At 41.1% G+C, this 20,908-nt stretch overlaps 1 protein-coding gene across 1 annotated transcript in view; it reads left to right on the forward strand.

Annotated features, from left to right (window-relative positions):
* The window catches only part of LOC106572629 (probable phospholipid-transporting ATPase IIA), a 39,995-nt gene that overhangs the window by 5,254 nt on the left and 13,833 nt on the right, over positions 1 to 20,908 (forward strand). Inside the window, exons 2-21 of the mRNA XM_045696284.1 lie at positions 1,812 to 1,956; positions 3,779 to 3,892; positions 4,045 to 4,153; positions 6,125 to 6,183; positions 7,904 to 7,955; positions 9,143 to 9,237; positions 9,409 to 9,489; positions 9,654 to 9,729; positions 10,268 to 10,344; positions 10,647 to 10,807; positions 11,048 to 11,190; positions 11,911 to 12,023; positions 12,887 to 13,096; positions 16,026 to 16,187; positions 16,870 to 16,962; positions 17,157 to 17,240; positions 18,348 to 18,518; positions 18,784 to 18,882; positions 20,186 to 20,275; positions 20,624 to 20,768. Coding sequence (XP_045552240.1) covers positions 1,812 to 1,956; positions 3,779 to 3,892; positions 4,045 to 4,153; positions 6,125 to 6,183; positions 7,904 to 7,955; positions 9,143 to 9,237; positions 9,409 to 9,489; positions 9,654 to 9,729; positions 10,268 to 10,344; positions 10,647 to 10,807; positions 11,048 to 11,190; positions 11,911 to 12,023; positions 12,887 to 13,096; positions 16,026 to 16,187; positions 16,870 to 16,962; positions 17,157 to 17,240; positions 18,348 to 18,518; positions 18,784 to 18,882; positions 20,186 to 20,275; positions 20,624 to 20,768 — 2,279 coding nt within the window. The remainder of the gene's footprint in view (positions 1 to 1,811; positions 1,957 to 3,778; positions 3,893 to 4,044; positions 4,154 to 6,124; positions 6,184 to 7,903; positions 7,956 to 9,142; positions 9,238 to 9,408; positions 9,490 to 9,653; positions 9,730 to 10,267; positions 10,345 to 10,646; positions 10,808 to 11,047; positions 11,191 to 11,910; positions 12,024 to 12,886; positions 13,097 to 16,025; positions 16,188 to 16,869; positions 16,963 to 17,156; positions 17,241 to 18,347; positions 18,519 to 18,783; positions 18,883 to 20,185; positions 20,276 to 20,623; positions 20,769 to 20,908) is intronic.

Raw genomic sequence — 20,908 nt, forward strand, 5'->3', positions numbered from 1 at the left:
CCACAAATTTCTTGTTAACAAACTATAGTTTTGGCAAGTCGGTTAGGTTAGTGTGCATGACACAAGTAATTTTTCCAACAATTGTTTACAAACAGATTATTTCATTTATCATTCACTGTATCACAATTCCAGTGGGTCAGAAGTTTATGTACACTAAATTGACTGTGCCTTTAAACAGCTTGGGAAATTCCAGAAAATGATGTCATGGCTTTAAAAGCTTCTGATAGGGGAATTGACATAATTTGAGTCCGTTGGAGGTGTAGCTGTGGATGTATTTCAAGGCCTTCAAACTTGCTTGACATCATGGGAAAATCATAAGAAATCAGCCAAGACCTCAGAAAAAAAAATGTAGACCTCCAAGTATGGTTCATCTTTTGGAGCAATTTCCAAATGCCTGATGGTACCACGTTCATCTGTACAAACAATAGTACGCAAGTATAAACACCATGGGACCACGCAGCTGTCATACCGCTCAGGAAGGAGACGCATTCTATCCCAGAACAACAGCAAAGGACCTTGTGAAGATACTGGAGGAAACGGGTACAAAAGTATCTATATCCCCAGTAAAACGAGTCCTTTATCGACATAACCTAAAAGGCCGCTAAGCAAGGAAGAAGCCACTGTTCCAAAACCAACATAAAAAAAGCCAGACTACGGGTTGCAACTGCACATGGGGACAAAGATCTTACTTTTTGGAGAAATGTCCTCTGGTCTGATGAAACAAAAATAGAACTGTTTGGCCATAATGACCATCGTTATGTTTGGAGGAAAAAGGGGGAGGCTTGCAACCCAAAGAACACCATCCCAACTGTGAAGCACAGGGTGGGAGTATCATGTTGTGGGGGTGCATTGCTGCAGGAGGGACTGGTGCACTTCACAAAATAGATGGCATCATGAAAAAGAAAACGTATGTGGATATATTAAAGCAACATCTCAAGACATCAGTCAGGAAGTTAAAGCTTGGTTGCAAATGGGTCTTCCAAATGGACAATGACCCCTAGCATACTTCCAAAGTTGTGGCAAATGGCTTAAGGACAACAAAGTTAAGGTATTGGACTGGCCATCACAAAGCCCAGACCACAATCCTACAGAACATTTGTGGGCAGAACTGAAAAAGCATGTGCGAGCAAGGAGGCCTACAAACCTGACTCAGTTACACCAGCTCTGTCAGGAGGAATGGGCCAAAATTCACCCAACTCATTGTGGGAAGCTTGTGGAAGGCTACCCGAAATGTGTGATACTAATTGAGTGTATGTAAACTTCTGACCCACTGGGAATGTGATGAAAGAAATAAAAGCTGAAATAAATAATTATCTTATTATTATTCTGACATTTCACATTCTTAAAATGAAGTGGTGATCCTGACTGACCTAAGGCAGTGACTTTTTACAAGGATTAAATGTCAGGAGTTGTGTAAAACTGAGTTTAAATGTATTTGGCTAAGGTGTATGTAAACTTCTGACTTCAACTGTAGTATTTCCATATTATTGTGGTGGCATTTCAGTGAGAGGAAAACTCTAAAAGGGCCAGTTTCCCGGACACAGATTAGGCCTAGTCATGGACTAAATACCATTGTATTGGAATTTCTTCATTGACCATTCTTTTTAGTCTAGGGCCAGTGTTCAAAAGCATCTCAGAGTAGGAGTGTTGATCTGTCCCCCCGTGTCCATATACTCATTATGATTAAAAATGCAAAACTGATCCAATATCTGCACTACCCTGAGACTCTTTGTGATGTACAGGTCTAGGAGTGAGCTTAACCTGCATCCAGGAAACCAGCCCTAATGATGAACTACACTGGTGTTCCTCAGGTGCTGCCCGTGGTCGAGGTGCTGCGGCATGGGGGACTTCCGGCCGCGGACGGTGTGGCTGGGCCACCCAGAGAAGAGGGAGCAGAGGTACCCCCGGAACTTCATTAACAACCAGAAGTACAACTTCTTCACCTTCCTCCCAGGGGTGAGTGACAGGTACTCCGGGCCAACCAAACAATCGTCATCTGCTCCTCATTCACAACACAACAAGACAGAATTAGTTTAGTGGCAAAGTGGAGTTATTGGTTTAGTGGCAAAGTGGAGAGTGAGCAGTAGAGCTGACCCCATAGATTCGAATCGTTAGTTAGTGGACACTGATTCTAATCAAATGAGTACTCATGTTAGCCTGTGCCGTATAGACTAGTGTGCCTCTACTGTAGTTGTTGAGTCTCTAATTAAAGCTAAACCATGGCAAGAATAGTAAGGATTTTTTTTTTTACTTTCTGATTTTCTGAGCCTAATTTTAATATGAATTTGGATTTCAGACATTATCTAGTCTTAAACATTGTGCCTTTTTTGGATATTAAGTCATGCATTAAAAGTAGGAAAAACAAGAAGACCAGTCCTTTTTTGCATTGCAAATTCACACATTCTCAAATCAACACATTATTCTTGTTGTGTCAGTGTTCACTGTCACCTGTCAGTAGTTGAGGAAATGACTCACAGTAGCAATGAGAGAACACAAACTTTCCCTTTGTAGTAATCTTGCACATTGGTGGTAATGAAATTCAGCTATGTGTGACTGTTAAATCTATACTTGACTGTGGGTGGCACTGAAAAAGTTGATGTCCGTCTGTGTTGAGATATATCATGTATACGGTACCAGTGAAATGTTTGGACACACCTACTCATTCCCGGTTTTTCTTTATTTTTACTATTTTCTACATTGTAGAATAATAGTGAAGACATCAAAACTATGAAATAAGACATATGGAATCATGAAGTAACCAAAAAAAGTGTTAAACAAATTCTTCAAAGTAGCCACTAATTGTCTTGATGACAATTTTGCACATTCTTGGCATTCTCTCAACCAGCTTCATGAGGTAGTCACCTGGAATGCATTTACATTAACAGGTGTGCCTTGTTAAAAGTTGTGGAATTTCTTTCCTTCTTAATGCGTGTGAGCCAATCAGTTGTGTTGTGACAAGGTAGGGGTGGTATACAGAAGATAGCCCTATTTGGTAAAAGACCAAGTCCATATTATGGCAAGAACATCTGAAATAAGCAAAGAGACACGACAGTCCATCATTACTTTAAGACATGATGGTCAGTCAATGCAGAAAATGTCAAGGACTTTGAGAGATTCTTCAAGTGCAGTCGCAAAAACCATCTTGCACTATGATGAAACTGGCTCTCTTGAGGACCGCCACAGGAAAGGAAGACCCAGAGTTACCTCTGCTGCAGAGGATAAGTTCAATATAGTTAACTGCAACTCAGATTGCAGCCCACATAAATGCTTCACAGAGTTCAAGTAACAGAGCTGGCATCAGATGACCTGGCCTCCACAATCACCCGACCTCAACCCAATTGAGATGGTTTTGGATGAGTTGGACCGCAGAGTGCAGCCAACAAGTGCTCAGCATATGTGGGAACTCCTTCAAGACTGTTGGAAAAGCATTCCTCATGAAGCTGTTTGAGAGAATACCAAGAGTGTGCAAAGCTGTCATCAAGGCAAAGGTTGGCTACTTTGAAGAATCTCAAATATAGAATTATGTAGAAAATAGTAAAAATAAATAAAAACCCTTGAATGAGTAGGTGTGTCCAAACCTTTGAATGGTACTGTATATTAGAATGTGTGTTTGTGTGTGGATATGTCTGAAACTATAAGCTTATTTTTGTCTCAACTGAACTCTAAGTGATCAATGTCTTGTCACGTGCATATATTACAATGCCCCTAATGTACGTATATATATATTTGTGGTTGGCTGATTTATGTGAAATCATATTGTTCTGTTTTGTTTTCTCAGGTGCTGTTTAATCAGTTCAAGTACTTCTTCAACTTGTACTTTCTGCTCCTGGCCTGTTCTCAGTTTGTCAATGATCTCAGGCTAGGTGCTCTGTACACCTACTGGGTTCCTTTGGTAAGCAGTGTATTTTGCATTTTGCATTTTGTCAAAGTAATGTAGCATCAAGTATTCACATGATCCACCAATCACTTTCTAAAAACAAGATACTTGTTATAATTTGTAATTTTACACATTTAGAAGGTTTGTCTTATATTTTTGTATTTCAGGGAATTGTTTTGATTATTACCATCATGAGAGAAGCAGTTGAAGAGATCAGATGTTATTGTCGAGACAAAGAAGTGAATTCACAGATATATAGCAAGCTGTCAATAAGAGGTAAGGGTTTGTTTGCAGTTGGTACCCAATAAGAAGAAATAAACAACAACATAAATATGCTTATAAACAGATCCAAAGTAAACACTCCAAAATGACCTACAGTAGTTTTCTGATGCGTCTATTCAGTATAATATAAGTACCTGAATAGTGGGTGTCTCCAATAGAGTTGGGGTCTATTCAAATTTAATTTGAAATCCCAGTTAAATTCTTGAATTCGAATTTCAACAATCTTCATGTTATGGAATTGAAATTGTATTGGGTTTAGACTGTTTGGACTGTTTGAATTGGAATTGTAAACACATTTAATCTTTGGAATTGACTTGAATTGGATTTCCCAGTGAATGGAATTAACGCATTTAGAATCAAAAGTTGATTGCAAGATTTATTTTAACGTGTATTTCTATATTTCCTGTATAGTGAGGCAGTCTGAACAGTGACATGATCAGCTTGAAAGCCGGAGGGAATTTCATTCTAATTGGAATTGTTGGCGATTAATATTGAATTGGGAATTTAATTATTGGAATTTACCTAACATTGAAATTGAGAGGAATTGAATTATCTCTGAATGCAAAGACTGACCTGGAATTTGAATGAAATGGAATTTCCTGGGAGAGGGAATTGAATTGAATTTGTGGAATTAACCCCAACCCTGGTCTCCAGTCCAGTTAACTGTATGAGCTTGGTCCGGTCCTGTTTAAGCTGACAGGGGAGTGGGTCCTGGGTGGGAGGGGAGTGGGTCCTGGGTGGGAGGGGAGTGGGTCCTGGGGGGGAGGGGAGGGGAGTGGGTCCTGGGTGGGAGGGGAGTGGGTCCTGGGTGGGAGGGGAGTGATGGCTAATTCAAAGCAGGGATGTACAAGTGTACACATAAGAGGGCTTGGAATAAAGTGCTACTAGCAATAAAAACCTGGAGACCTCTTGCGGTTTCCATCACTTTTCCCCTTTGAACTGGCACCTTGTTTTATCAATAAACACAATAAATGGTTGCTTCCATGATAGTGGCCCCAGTGGCTTGTCTTGTTGCACAGGGTGAGAGAGATAATGGCATTAAATGCCTGTAGATTGTTTTGCTTTGAGAAAGTAGCTACTTTATCAAGAGCAAAACATCATGCTGTTAGTTTATGTTTTGATGTCAGTTGTCCACCAAGGATTTGTGTGTCATCCTGTAGGAATGTATGATTCATCATTTTAAAGTAGTTTCTTTCTCCTCAGTATTTTGACTTTTGACCAATTATTTCTGAAGCTTATTGGGAAAGTTTAGTTTGTGTTAGCAGATTTGTGAATGAAGTAGACTAAACTCAGATAATAAAACTAAGTGAAACAGAATGGGTTTTCAAGCCCAATAAACCTAAATGCATAGCAATATTAATGTATTACATATGCAAAAGCCTGAGGTCACAGCAAAGGTCAAGGGTGAGTGACCCACTCCAAACAATTTTGCCTGTTCATACCAAATGGAATGAGAGAACTCCCCCAACCCTCCAAACATTCTTTCAGATCTGAAGGCCTACATGGAAAATTACTTTCCCTCCACATTTAGTGGAAGGAAATCTATAACAACAGTTGTCTACATTTGCAAGGTAACCTGGAGGAGACAGTTTGGCGTAAACCGTGAGCTGAATAGTGTTTCTGTATGTATGGACCATGAGAAGAGAAGTAGGGAGAATGAAGCCTAGGGCTTTAACAGTGTCTTTGAATGATGTTAATGGTACCAGGATGTCGCACTTCCATAAAAAAACCTGTGTGAGCCATGTGAATGTTTACATGGATGTTTTAGATTTTTACTTGTTTGGGTTGTTTTACTCTATTCTTCCCCTCCTAAGAGGCATGGAATGTCCATAAAACAACATTCATTCTTAATTTCTGATCTAACCACAATACCATTATGATTTTCACACTGAATTTTGTCAACTCAACATTCTGCAATCTGAAAACACTTATTGAATATGCATTTTACGTTTGTTTTTATTTCAGGCACTGTGAAGGTGAAAAGTAGTGGCATTCAAGTTGGAGACCTTATAATCGTGGAAAAGGTTTGAATCACTTTGTAGATTTCGCCTTGACTGCATCAATGAATTAGGCATACTACATACCAGGATAGCAAAGTTGCCAAATATGACAAATAATGATTGGTCTGTTAATCTGCTAGACTGGTGACTTGAGGTGAAAGGAGTTAAAGATTTTGTAATCTTGTGATCAATGTTTCTGAGCTTGAGTCTGTCAAGCTCAATGCAGACGTAACTGACACAAACTTTAAATGAACTTAATTGGATCAGAAAACCAAACATTTGACATTTGGATTATTGATGACATTGAAAAAAAATTGAAGGCAACACTTGTAGGATATTAATCTCTCGTGGACAGGCTACATAAATGGTACTGGAGATCTGTCATGATAAAACGGGATGTGTGAGATCAGCAGCCTTAGTTCCAGTGCTTGGGTTTTTCATCACTGGTTATTTGGACAAATCACGATTTTGCAGGTGTTAGCATCTTTCGAATTTTGGAAGGAGAGGGGACATTTGGCCCAAAGACTTGCCCGTAACTTGCAAAGAGAGAGGGTGGAGCTCTTCATTCCGGTTCTGCTCGTTGTTTTCTATCTCTTAACACGTATGGACCCAGAACTTAATCGAGCATCTGACCAATTACGCAAGATTAAAGTTCTGGGTTAGCCGAGATTAGTTGGATATAGACCACCCAGAAAATACCAATGCATTCTTACCAGATAGTTAACTTAAAACGCCATTAAGTTGGCATATCCATGTGGGAAAGTTAAAACAAGGCAATCAATTGTGTCATTCAAATTAGCGTCACAAATGGCATCAACATTGGTAACATTATAATAAATTATAATTTGTTAGGTTATATTTGTCCTATTTCACACATGTACAAGTATGTATTATACACGTGTGAAATTGAAATATTTGTTGCATATTCCAACTCCCCCTGAGAGTGGGGTCATGGCCAGGGTCAGCCATTATCAACAGGGACCTTGGAGCAATTAGGGTTAAGTGCCTTGCTCAAGGGCACTTCAAAAGATTTTTCACCTTGTAGCTTGGGGATTCGAGTTAGCGACCTTTCGGTTATTGGCCCAATGCTCTAACCGCTAGGCTACCTGCCGCCACTATGTTGTTAAAAGTATCTTAAGTAATTCTAATAGACATTCCAACTCCTAACAGTATTTTTTACTGGGTACTGTAGAAAGAGTGGATTCTGGGAGTCTTTGAAGGATAGGTCACACATGTTGTTCTCTTTATACTGTTGATATTTTTTATCCATGACTGAGGAGACATTGAAAGTAAATCGAACTCTGAATTGTTATGATCTTCTGATTTTGAAATTTGTTAAAACATTTAAAAAAAATAACGTTCAATATGTGTACCACCCCATGGATCTGAAGTGACACAGTGAATCTTTATTAAACCCATCGACCACTTAAAATAATCAATGTCCAACTCAATGTTTTGAAATCTGTCAACTTAAATAGTGTTGAGAATTCATCTTCCAATTACTCTGACCAGGACTCAGTCACAGTGGAGTCTGGGTCAAACAGAGTGTAAAGCCTGGTCAGGCTCCTATTCAGGGTAAGGCTGGATGATTTGCTGCAGGGATTATTATTGTGACTAGCTGAATGCAGGTAATGTAGCACATTAAAGCAAAAGTCTGAACGTCTACAGTTATAGAGGGGGGGGTTAGAAGAACAGGATGCAAGTTGAAGTCGTGTTTTTCTTTATTTCTGTCTTTTCTTTGTAGAACCAGCGAGTTCCTGCTGACATGATCTTCTTAAGGACCTCTGAAAGAAATGGTAAACATCTGCTGGTCATTCATTCAAATCTCCAAAACAGGATAGTTAGGGTAATGGCATGTTTAAAAAGGGTGGTGAGGTGAAGGGATTAGCCTAGAGCCAGGACAGGAAGTGTAACAATGTCTAAATTGTAATTGGGTCCAGTAGGCTATCGTTCAAAGTGGTGGTTGGGGGGGACGGGTTGTGGTAGAAGACAGAAGAAGCATGGTCCATTCATTTCCCCTGACCATTTTTGTCTTTTAAATTGCAAGTTAGTTCCTAAGGAAAATCACCAAGACAGGCAAAGTGTAGAATAGAAAGAACATAGAAAACGGGGGAACCAAGGTACAAAGACTGAGCCTGATCTGAATAAACAAATGTGGAATTGGATGAGATTTGAAAGAGTGGTGACAGAAACAGAATGAATTGCTCCCATGCAAAACAATGCCATCTCCAACAGGTTTGTTGTTTTCTAAACAAGTACACCACCACCCCCTCGATAACTAGCAGCTGTTAGGCTCCATCGGAAATGTGCGATAAAAAATTTGGAGTACGACAACCTTACACTTTTATAATCTTGATTTGGAGTAACACAAACTAGATGAAGCATGCTTGGTTGTGGTTGTGCTTTCCTGTGGGGGGAGGAAAAACAACATGTTTATTTTACTGGAAAGAGTGGTAAGTTGGTTATCTCTCTGACACATGGAGGCCATTAGGTCAATTATGAAGAGGCTAGCTAGGCCCAGTGTTCTCAGCTATAGACAGGCAGGCAGGATGATGCAGACCAGGAGGAACTGGGGTTACTGGAGGCTGTGGGGGGATGAGGGTTGGGTTGGCATGGATACCTCTTCACTTTCTTGTTGATCCCCAGAGTAATGTGCAGTTGGGCACCATTCGTATTTAAGCACTATTTTGCAGTAAGTAATTTGGTAAGATATGTTTATGTTGAAAGATTGAGGGATGCACCAAATAAAAGAATGCTAGAAGCTGACGCATGTGACAAAATTGACAAGTTTTTAAATTATCATTATTTTCATAGGGTAACACATTTAGTTTTTTAGATGGACAGAATGTAGTTATTTGTACCATGGAGGCCCTATAACTCTGAATGCTTCTGTAATCTCTAAAGCCTACACAACGGTTCCCCCTAGAGGTGTCTGTGACTCCATTCTGGATCAGTTACTTTCCTCACTTCTGCCCTGTTCTAGGCTCCTGCTTCCTGCGTACTGACCAACTGGACGGAGAGACAGACTGGAAACTACGCCACCCAGTGGCCTGTACTCAGAGACTGCCCACTGCTGCTGTGAGTCACCAGACCAGATGGCTGATCTATCTTTTAGTAGGACACGATGTTGGCACTGCACTGACTGCAGAAAGATTTAGTAAAGTAATGCCACATCTCATGTTTTTGGGGTCTGTTCTTGGAATTGTTATCGCTTATTGATAAGCGACCATGTTGTGATTGCTCCTCCAGGATATTCTCCAGATCAGATCCTATGTGTATGCGGAGGAACCAAACATTGACATCCACAACTTTATTGGCACGTTCACCAGGGTGAGTGTTAGTGCCTGGACAATTATATTTTACTTTTCTTGTTTAAGACTTGCATAAAGATAATTGCCACCATATATAGTGAACTTTGATGAAAGACTTTTTGTTTTCATGGAGTAATGTTCCATACTCTGTCTGTGTTTTGTGTCCTCTGTGCTGTGCTTTAGGAGGATGGAGACCCTCCAGTCAATGAGAGTCTCAGTATTGAGAATACCCTTTGGGCCAGCACTGTCATCGCCTCTGGTAAATACCAACTCCCCCAGTGGTTTGCTCTTTCTCTCTCTCTCCACTGAAGCAGCTAATAACATGGAAGGAACCAGTACCAGCCCTTCCTCCATCCCTCTCTCCCTCCCTCCATCCCTAGAGCCGTGATGAGGCATTACTCCCTCCACGCTCGATGTGCTGATGATTTGTCCTCCTACACACACACACACACACACACACACACACACACACACACACACACACACACACACACCGGCGTAATCAGACATTTGGTCATTTAAAACTAGTTCAGGGGTAGTTAACCATAAGAGCCAACGTTTCCCTAAAGGGAAAAAACACTACATAGAGATTTCAGAGTCTAACGTACTGTATATAGCATATGGTAATCATTTGGCAAATTGGCTAACTCTCATGTACTACTGTCGTTATACATTTCAAAACATGCATTCACATCAAGGGAAGTCTTCTACATGCTTTATTATATGGTATGGTTTATGATTCGAGACTTGTCAGTTTAAAAGTTTCAGTCCGTTACTTGAATGTTCTGTCTCTGTAGGCACTGTGGTAGGAGTAGTTATTTACACAGGCAAGGAACTCCGGAGTGTGATGAACACCTCAGACCCAAGGCACAAGGTATATTAATGTTAAACACCCTGCCATGACGCTTTCCTTTAGTACATAAAGTCATGCAAATATTCTGGTAGCACTTTATTTTACGGTACTGTTTCCATGGTAATTAATAGTTTATTACTGTGTTGTTACTGTTTTTCAAGGTCTTAAATTGACCAGGGTATTTTCTTTTTTTATGTATTGTAAAATAAACCGCTACCAATACTCAAATAATCATATAATTTCAACAGTTGTTCCATAATATTGTGTTTAGAGTGTTTTGACGTGTACTGCCTGATGTCATTCTCATTAATCATCTCTTGTAGGTTGGCCTATTTGACCTGGAAGTGAACTGTTTAACCAAGATCCTGTTTGGGGCTTTGGTGGTGGTGTCTCTGGTCATGGTGGCCCTCCAACACTTTGCCGGCCGTTGGTATCTGCAGATCTTCCGCTTCCTGCTGCTTTTCTCCAACATTGTCCCCATCAGGTAGGAGTTTAACACACTTTCTATTTAATTTAAATTAGCAATTAAGAAATCCATATTTAACAACATTTAACAGCATGTTTAAGACCAAAAGTTGGTATTTTCAGTTGAGGCCTACATTTACATAAAATCTATCCTTGCTTAATTGTTTCTACATATCCGTATGTGCATGTTTGATGGACAAGCTAAACCCATTAATATCCACATTTTATTAAATGAATAAAATGTGAACTTTGTGTCCAGCTTGCGTGTGAACCTGGACATGGGTAAGATGGTGTTCAGCTGGATGATCAGAAGAGACTCTAAGATCCCTGGTACAGTGGTCAGGGCCAGCACTATACCTGAACAACTGGGACGCATCTCCTACCTGCTCACTGACAAAACAGGTCTGCTACTTTTGTCGTTTATAGACATAAATATGTAATTATTGACCGCCAGACTATCACGGCTGTGTGGCTGTGGACTCTGTATTGAGCTTAAGAGGTGAGAGTGCCTCCATAAACTGTCAGCTTAGTCAATTCACATAAGATGTAACTATGGTAATGAAACATGACAGTAAAGTATAAGGTTTGCATAAAACTGCTAAATGTTGTAGTGCACAGGACGAGTAGTGGCTAGTGCTACAATATAAGACAATGCCAAATGTATGTATCTTGCTTTAGTAGTCAGAAGAGGACATTGCCCCAACATGTCAGTCTGTCGTATGAGAGTTGATAGTGTTGAAGATTTGCTAAGGTTATGTTCATTGTGATAGTGCTAGGGCAAGCCTGTCCATGATCAGGGCGATGGGGCCTAGGGGTCAAAGGTCAGTCTAATGTAGGGGCTGTAGGGGCTTCTCAGGTCATCCTGAAATACTAGCTACAGAGAGGGGCTTTTAAAGTGTGAGGACAGTCAGGACACTGACTGCATGGAAAGATACTTGACTTGTAGATCATAGTGTGACTGTACTATAGACTGTTTAAAAATCACTATGTTTAAATTATGATAATAATTTTAACACCAACACTACCATCTCGCTTCCAACACTTCTGACACCAGTGCATATAACCCCACGATCAGTAGAAATGTTACAAATAGTATGAATTGTGGTTGTGTGTTTGATGCAGGGACTCTTACCCAGAATGAGATGGTGTTCCGTCGCCTCCATCTTGGAACGGTGGCCTATGGAATGGACTCCATGGACGAGGTGCAGAGCCACGTGTTCAGTGCCTACACACAGGTAAACAATAACCATCACCACCGAGCCATATTGAAATAGTTGTGGCGCACATAGAGCGTCATTGACAGAAACGACAATGGCCAAACTCTCTATGTAGAACTGTGGCTCTGCATCAGTCCATATGGGCTGTGGGCAACGAATGTATTACTAATTGGTGAGACAGTCAATGCTTGGAAACTCAAAATAATTCTGTGTGAAAACCAATAACAACCCTTGTCTTTAGGGCATATCTTTTGGACAGCATATCAGCTATGTGATTATTGTTTGGCTGAATGCTTCCTGACCCCTAATGACATTCTTTGTCCCTTTGACACCAGAGGTTAGTGGAGAAGGAAACCGGATTAGCCACTAGCCCCAGAGCCCACTAGCACTGACCTGCCCTAGTTTAATGACTCCACCATTAACCCCTGTGGAAACACAACCCCCAGCCTAAAAATAGCAGCAGCAAGATGCTAAAGCTAATTGTTCATATTTCTTATTTTGTTACACACCTGGTTGTGTTTACTTTCTGTGGATGGTATGAATGAGTAGGGTAGGATTAGTTAAATGACTTGGTTAGTAGTCATTTTAGAACTGAGTAAGTTCAGAGAAGTGTTATGTTTTAACATTACAAAACGCATATATTCCATATACTTTGTTGCCATAGTTACTGAATAAGGCAGCTCACAGGTACATGTACTGTATATATAGTATATATTCCCCACAATTCATTTATTTATGTGATGACTGTTTGTCAATCAATGGCTGAGAGAAAAAAAGTTTATTATTAAAAAACGCTCTACTAATTATTGAAAACCTTGCAGGTAGACAGATGCTCCAACTCAGTCGGCTAACTTTTCTTTTCTGCACCTTCCTCCCCACAGCCCTCTCATGACCTCCCAGCATCCAGAGTTCCGGCGGCCACTAAGGTTCGTAAGACCATCAGCAGCCGTGTGCATGAGGCGGTGAAGGCCATCGCCCTGGTGCACTGTGTGACGCCCGCGTACGAGGCCAACGGAGTGACGGACCAGGCTGAGGCAGAGCAGCATTATGAGGACACCTGTAGGGTTTACCAGGCCGCCAGCCCAGACGAGGTACACAACAGCTCACCCTAACTACTAGACATAGCTGTCCAAAAATATAGCAACCAGGGGTTGTTAGTGTTTTATACAAGTCATTAATTAACAGTTGACATTTGCTCTGCGAGGTTATAATATTGTTTTTTGTTAAAGATACAGTAGACCAACATATACAAAAATTGCCTGAGGAAAATGTGAGTTGTTTACTCAACACCCTCAGGAAGGTTAAATGGAATTGTCACTAGGCCCATTACAGTAGGTATTGCGACAGTAGAATAATAGAGTCCAAGTTAAATGATGGAGAGGGTCACTTCAAGTGATTTTGAAGATTGAACCCTTAGCGGTTGTTGCAGTGGACTACCTGCTGCATGCTGCCTTTGAAGGAAACCTTGAGGAGACAAATAACACGTGTACCTAGCTATGTCATTGATCGCTATGAATCATTTGAAGTCCAGGAAGAAGGCTGAGGAGGAATTCAGCTTGATCCATTTCCCGTAGTGTAAATACACATTTCCTTAATGTGCTCCCCAGTCTATTGTATTTCAGCTAACCTATTCCCTCTTTGAATCTCCTACGTTAGTATTAAATACTTTGATATGGCCCACAACTTTTGTTTTATGGTGAGCTGTGGCTTATTGTATGCTCAACTTCATGCAATACAAGCATTTATTTATTTTTTTCTTGCAAATATGTTTATGAGTCTTGAAACTCCTGTCCTGTTCCAAGATTTCTCACAGGTTACAATATAAGTCAATGTGATGCTATTTCCTTTCTCGATTGAATGTTTTTGCAGTTGTTAAAATAGGTATATTGTATCAGCTTGATATGATCTTGGCTCAAATTCAGTTTGCTTTCCTATGGCTTCTCAGGAAGTCTATATATAGATATGGTGTTGACTGTTGGCTGCACGGTGGTAGTGGTCACAATGGCAGTGGCAGTTGCATGCATGGTTTATAGCAGTCCAATCTTAAGCCATTTATCTAACTTGCTTTGTTGGATGTGATACAGGTAACTGCCAAAATAAAGGAAATACCAACTGAGTGTCTTGATAGGGCGTTAGAGCCACCAGAACAGCTTCAATGCACTTTGGCATAGATTCTACAAGTGTCTGGAACACTATTGGAGGTATGAAACGCCATTCTTCAACAAGACATTCCATAATTTGGTGTTTTGTTAATAGTGGTGGAAAACACTTGTCTCATGAAGAATCAGCCATAAGTGTTCAATTGGGTTGAGATCTGGAGACTGAGACGGTTATGGCATATCGTGAAACATCAGCAAGTTGAGCAATCTTTGTCACTGAAGCTCCTGCCAAACGTGCCCCAACAATCACCCCTCTTTCAAAGTCACTGAGATTTCTTCTTCTAGCCATGGTAGACAAAATAATGGGAAACTGGGCCTGCCCAGTATTTTTATACATGACTCTAAGCATGATGGGATGTTAATTCCACACCTGTGTGGCAGCACCTGTTTTGAATATACTTTGTATCCCTCATTTACTCAAGTGTTTTCTTTATTTGGCAGTTACCTGTACATGTTTGGCAGAAATAACCCGTTTCTTTCTGAAATCAAAATGAATAGTCCTGGTTGTTGTGTGGAGATATTATTCCAAAACTTGTGCTTTTACATCTGCTTATTTAGTATATCATATGTATTATGTCTAATATATTGATTGTGATATCGACTCAAGAGAAGTGTGTTCCTATAAAAAAAGGCAGAGTATAAAGTATTTCCTGAGGGTTCTACTTCCAAGCAGGACCAAGAAGAATTTTAGCTTCTGCCAAGCTGTGGTTTTGACTCCAGACATTTGCCAGTAGCAGATCCAGCTCAATTAAATCCTAGACATTCCCATGACTAGGTGGTGTTGTTGGGTTGGAGGCCGATTCACTGCACATCTCCATAGTGAATGTAGCCTTACTAATGTTACCATGACTAAGTCAAACACCTCATTCTCCCCAACTTGTATGACCAACACACAAGGTAGTCAGAGCTTTGTTGATCATTATGGAGTTCAGCTCAAGACTACCATTAGCCAAGCATAGCCTCAGGCCAAATATTAGCATAAAATAAGTATTGTTTGTTAGCTGGAAGAGGCTTGGTTTGGGACCGGACTTTGGAAGTGTTTAGGGTCCAATTGATGCCTCTTCCTGTCCATCTGAGATTGAAATTAGAGACCGGTCAGTGTAGGCATGAGGGATGAATTGTGTTTTTGATCTTGTGCTGGTGGTCTGGAAGTTATTGGGAAAAATAACTTCTGACCCCCCCCCAAAAAAAGTGATTATTTCAATCATTCCAAATGTCGTCTGTTTGGCATTATCCTCATGTGCCCTTCAAAAGAGACCAGAAAGAACATGTGGCATTGTCTTTTAAAATTGTCTTTCTAGTTTGTCAATCAATACTCTGAGTGCAGAAAATGCTTTTATTATTGATTTGAGCTGAAATAGAGCTGTGCTCTTTGATGTGCTTCTCAGATTTATATTTCCTGTTCTTTCATTTGTCCTGTGAAAAGGTACATCATGTTAATCTCTCGTGAAAAGACTACGTAAACATAAATGGTACTGTAGATCTGTCATGATAAAACGGGATGTGTGAGATCGGCAGCATTAGTTCCAGTGCTTGGGTTTTTCGTCACTGGTTATTTAGACAAATCATGATTTTGCAGGTGTTAGCATCTTTCGAATTTTGGAAGGAGAGGGGACATTTGGCCCAAAGACTTGCCTGTAAATTGCAAAGAGAGGGGTTGGAGCTCTTCATTCTGGATCCGCTCATTCTATCTCTTCTCTTAACACTACGGACCCAGAACTTCATTGACTATCTGACCAATTACGCAATACTTTAGTTCTTGGTTAACCAAGATTATCATCATGCTAAAATGGTCCATTCTCCTTTTACCTCATCAAATTGATGTATTTTTATAACCACCCATTCACCAAACTGTTGCTAGGTTTCGCTGGTGCAGTGGACAGAGAGTGTGGGTCTGACCCTGGTCGGACGGGACCAGAACTCCATGCAGCTGAGGACCCCTACTGGACAGATCCTGAACTTCACCATCCTGCAGATATTCCCTTTCACCTACGAGAGCAAGCGAATGGGAATCATAGTTCGAGTGAGTGCTGCTGACTAGGATATGAATTTGATTTGAAAATTCTAATTTGAGTCATCCCTTTACAGTTGCCAGAGGTGTATGCTTTCCTCAGCTGATCTAATGTATTGTGGAAGATCATTTGTATTTTGCTAGATTGCCGGCCAACTGTCTGTGTTTTGATGTAACTACTCTTTTGAAAGATCCATTGTATAGCTGATATCAGTAGGGCCAACTGTTTGGGACCAATTGCTCTTTTTTAAGATTCATTTTATGGCTTTTGATCCTGGGCATTGATCCATTTATCTATCAAGACATAGGCTGATCTAAGACAGACTTTACCCTGCTATGAACTCCGATGACTAAGTCTCTGTGCTGTCTGCATGACTAACTATTGTTGTTGGCTTGGATAGACCTGGTATAACTCTACTTCAGGAAGGTTGGGATTAAACTTGGCTTCCTCAAGAAAATATTTTCAAACATGTTTGAGACCCCTTGTGAACATTTTAACACTAAAATAAGTTTCCCTTTCTAAGCAACCAACCAACAATAATAAACTAATCCTTTATGTGCATCTCTACACAGGTGCTGAGAGTAGGAGGGGAAACCCCTGAGTCCACCTTATTGATTGATGTGAATGTTTTTCTTCAATTTTGTTTGTCAAGCATTGAATTAAGGTAATGCCAGTGAATGGTCTGTTTTACAGGATGAGTCTACGGGAGAAATGTCCTTCTACATGAAGGGTGCAGACGTAGTGATGGCAGGCATCGTCCAGTATAATGATTGGCTGGAAGAAGAGGTATTTTTGGTTTCCTCTATTAAAACACGTCATTTTAGTTTTAATAAACGACCACCATGAATTGATTATAGCGTGTTGCGGTCATCTTTAGGGTGTTGCTGTCAATTTTCCCTTTCTTGGGAAGGTTCAATCCTTGTGTATGTTTGAACATTCTGATATTAATGTTTTGGTATTACTTTTGCTCTTTCTTCCAGTGTGGAAATATGGCCAGGGAAGGCCTGAGGGTCTTGGTTGTTTCCAAAAAGTCTCTAACAGAGGAACAGTACCAAGACTTTGAGGTTAGTAGCATGCCCTCTCTGTCTTTGGTCGAGCTTCAATGTAACTGTCGTCACATTGTTCCATAGAGTATGGGACTGTGCAGTAACCCAAGCCAACAGAAGGAGGAGGATGTTTAGATGGAGAAGGAATTGACTGTCCTGAGTAACCAAGCCCACCGTTAGCGACCTTGACATTTCAGTGTGTCATAGCCATTTGGCAAACTCATTAGTGAGGCTGTAGCTTAGGGTATTCATCTTGGTTTGAGCACATCCACATAGTGTCATAAATAGAAGGGAAATTCCTTTTGATCAGCGTCTGGGTATGACATGTGAAACCAGGTGTGGTAATATTCTTACAATAACATGAATTTACTAGTTGCTGCACCTCCCTCTGCATGTGTTGTTTTTACTTTACCAGTATATTATTATTATTAGTGCCACTCCTTATGAGATTAAAGAAATGTACATTTGTGTTGGATGACAATATAGCACTAATTTGTTTATCGTCCTACACAAAATACACTCTTTCCAGGTGTTGTCTTGGAGTTGTCATGTTCTCTCAAGTCTTTTATATCTGCTAGGTAGCCTACCTGCCAACAACAACAAATACAAAAACAAAATAGTTTCCACAGATACGCACCATTGTTCTTAAGATGTCAAGTGTGTTGTTTGATACTCGGATATCCCTCTCTCTCTCACACACACACACACACACACACACACACACACACACACACACACACACACACACACACACACACTCCCATTTTCAATGCAGGGTGGGAGGGCTGGCAGATGGGCAGTGTCTCCCCTGCAGCCCCACCAGGCCCATTGCCTGAGTGTATAATTGTGAGAGCTGGCTGGTGGGCGGTGGTGACTCACACACAGATCTTGTGTTCCTGAGTGAGTCACTCAGATAGAGCAAAAAACGATCTCCTCTGAGCTGGAGACTGCTGGACATTTACTTGCTCCTTCTAAATCCTTCTCATCCAAAACATGTTACATTTGACGATTTTGTATGTTTGACAGTTAATAAATCAAACTAGCTAAACTCCAATATGCTATATTCAGATAATGTCTTACAATCCAAATATATTCACCACATTTCTCTCGTTACTTTCTCCACAGGCCCGATATGTCCAGGCCAAGCTGAGTGTGCACGACCGGTCTCTGAAGGTTGCCACGGTGATCGAGAGCCTGGAGATGGAGATGGAGCTGCTGTGTTTGACAGGGGTGGAGGACCAACTGCAGGCTGACGTACGGCCTACCCTGGAGATCCTACGTAATGCAGGCATCAAGGTCAGGGGTCACCGGGGCAGGGGGGTAGACGGCCTCAGCAACAATTCACTTCAATACATTTTACATTGACGTTTTAGTCATTTAGCAGACGCTCTTATCCAGAGTGCATACATTTTCATACTTTTTTTCAATACACTTTATTTATGCCTGGGCTTTATGCCCTCTGAAACTGTTATGTGTTGTGTCATTGTTTGAATGTGGATAAGAAATGTAAAATGTGTTAATCACACAGAAAAGTAATTTTAAAACTGTTTTACCTGTGTAGGTGTGGATGTTAACTGGAGATAAATTGGAAACAGCCACGTGCACGGCTAAGAACGCTCATCTGGTGACGCGCAACCAGGAAATCCACATCTTTAATTCGGTGAGTGGAGAAGCAGTAGAGGGCATTTTTCTGTTCAACCACTGCACTTTCAATATAATGTTTATTGTGAATTGGAATAAATAGCTTTAGCATAAGGGGTCATTCCTAGTTCATCGGATCATCCACAGTTTCCTGTCGTCTACACTGACCTCATGCGGACATCCATCCTCTGTGTGGTGAAGGCCCATAGCTGTGCTTATGTAGTCCCCCAGCCATGTAACCCAGCCCAGCCCAGCCTGGATTCGCTGGCTATTTGGCTGGCCCGACAATAAATCACCTCTCACAAGAATATGCATTCAAGCCAGTGTCAACCAGACCAGAGCCTTCCAGACCTGGGTTCAAATACTATTTGATATTGTTTCAAATACTTAAGCTGTGTTTGACTAGCACTACAGGCAGTCTAAAACAAACACTTATAGTACATATATTTGAATGATTTTAAATGCTATTTGACCCCAGGTCTGGAAACAGGCCTGTGAGTACCAGCTGAACCACTTCCTGAGGGAACACAGACAGAGAACCTAACTTTCTAATTTGTTTTGCAGGCTTAGCTCTCAAACAGCACAATTGCTTTGATAGTCTGTTGACTTCCCTTTTGGCCTTCGTCCAGCTGCAGAAAAGCTTGCCTGCCGTAGGAAGGTTAGGACTTGCGTACAACAGTTGTTACTGGAAGAGGATAACAATGGCTGGCACAGCATGAAAACAATCCCTTAGCTTCTCCCAGCAGAGGAGGGCAGGCAGGGGCTGTGACTGTTGAGTGGTCCAATAGCCAAGGCATCTGCTATTGGCTTCCTGGTTCGACACAAATGGCACTGGGTTGACGACTTGACGTATGAACACGCAATAGGAGAGTAATATAGACATACCAGTGCATAACATTGGTTGACAGATTGATGTCTTGTTGTCATTTCCAGTTCCACATTTTTGGAATTCCGAGTCCACATATAAGTTTGACACAGTTGCAGAAACTATGGGATGTTTTCTTCATAATATGGACCTTAGGTTAGACAATTTTCCCTATTGTAATGTCCACACAATCAACCTCCATATTTCATTAGAAATAGTAGTCTATATAAATCCACAAAATCATCCATGTATTAGTGGGTTCATGTCCTGGTCGTCCTTATGGTTTCCTACCTTACATATGTTCAACATTTGGCAGTTGATCAGTTCACCCTGATGCTAATCTAGAGTGTGGTTGACAGTTGCAGTCAGGAGAGCAGCTACTCCTGCTGCTGTGGGTTAGATGGCTATCTGTGTGTCTCTGACATGATGGTAAGCCATGTACTGTCTGTGGTCCTAGGTGACGACGCGAGGAGAGGCCCATCTGGAGCTCAACGCTTTCAGGAGGAAACACGACTGTGCTCTGGTCATATCAGGGGACTCACTGGAGGTAAGCTGAGCACCGTCCTCACTCTGAATACTTTACCTTATCTGTGTAAACCAAACCAAAGCACTGTTACTGAAGAGGCCTTTGGTGGTAGCTGTGGTATTGGTAATAGTCAGTCTAGCATTGGTTAAAGTCTAACTGAGACACTTGAGAAACGTCAGCCGGTGTTGAGTCTTATCCATTCACACTGCTGCATTGTTTTGAGTCTCAATTGACAACTGCCTAGATAAATGTAACAGAAGTTAAGGAAGGAGTCTATATCAATGATAAAGATCCAGACATAAACCACAGTTGGTCGTTGGCCAAGGTGGTTGTTCAACCCTCGTCTGTCATACTCTGCTTCTCCTGCAGGTGTGTCTGAAGTTCTATGAGTATGAGTTTATGGAGCTGGCGTGTCAGTGTCCTGCCGTGGTGTGTTGTCGCTGTGCTCCGACCCAGAAGGCCCAGATAGTCCGCCTGCTGCAGGAGCGCACTGGCAAACTCACCTGTGCTGTAGGTGAGTCTGCTCAGTGTCAGCCCCAAGCCTTAATCTATTGGGACATTACAGTATACAGAGTTACAGAGTTAACAAATAGCCTACTCTCAATTCAGCTCACTAAAACTCTCCAATTACAGTTAACTGCAGGGTTACTGACC

Source organism: Salmo salar, chromosome ssa15 (genome assembly GCF_905237065.1).
Source record: "Salmo salar chromosome ssa15, Ssal_v3.1, whole genome shotgun sequence".
Lineage (NCBI taxonomy): Eukaryota > Metazoa > Chordata > Actinopteri > Salmoniformes > Salmonidae > Salmo > Salmo salar.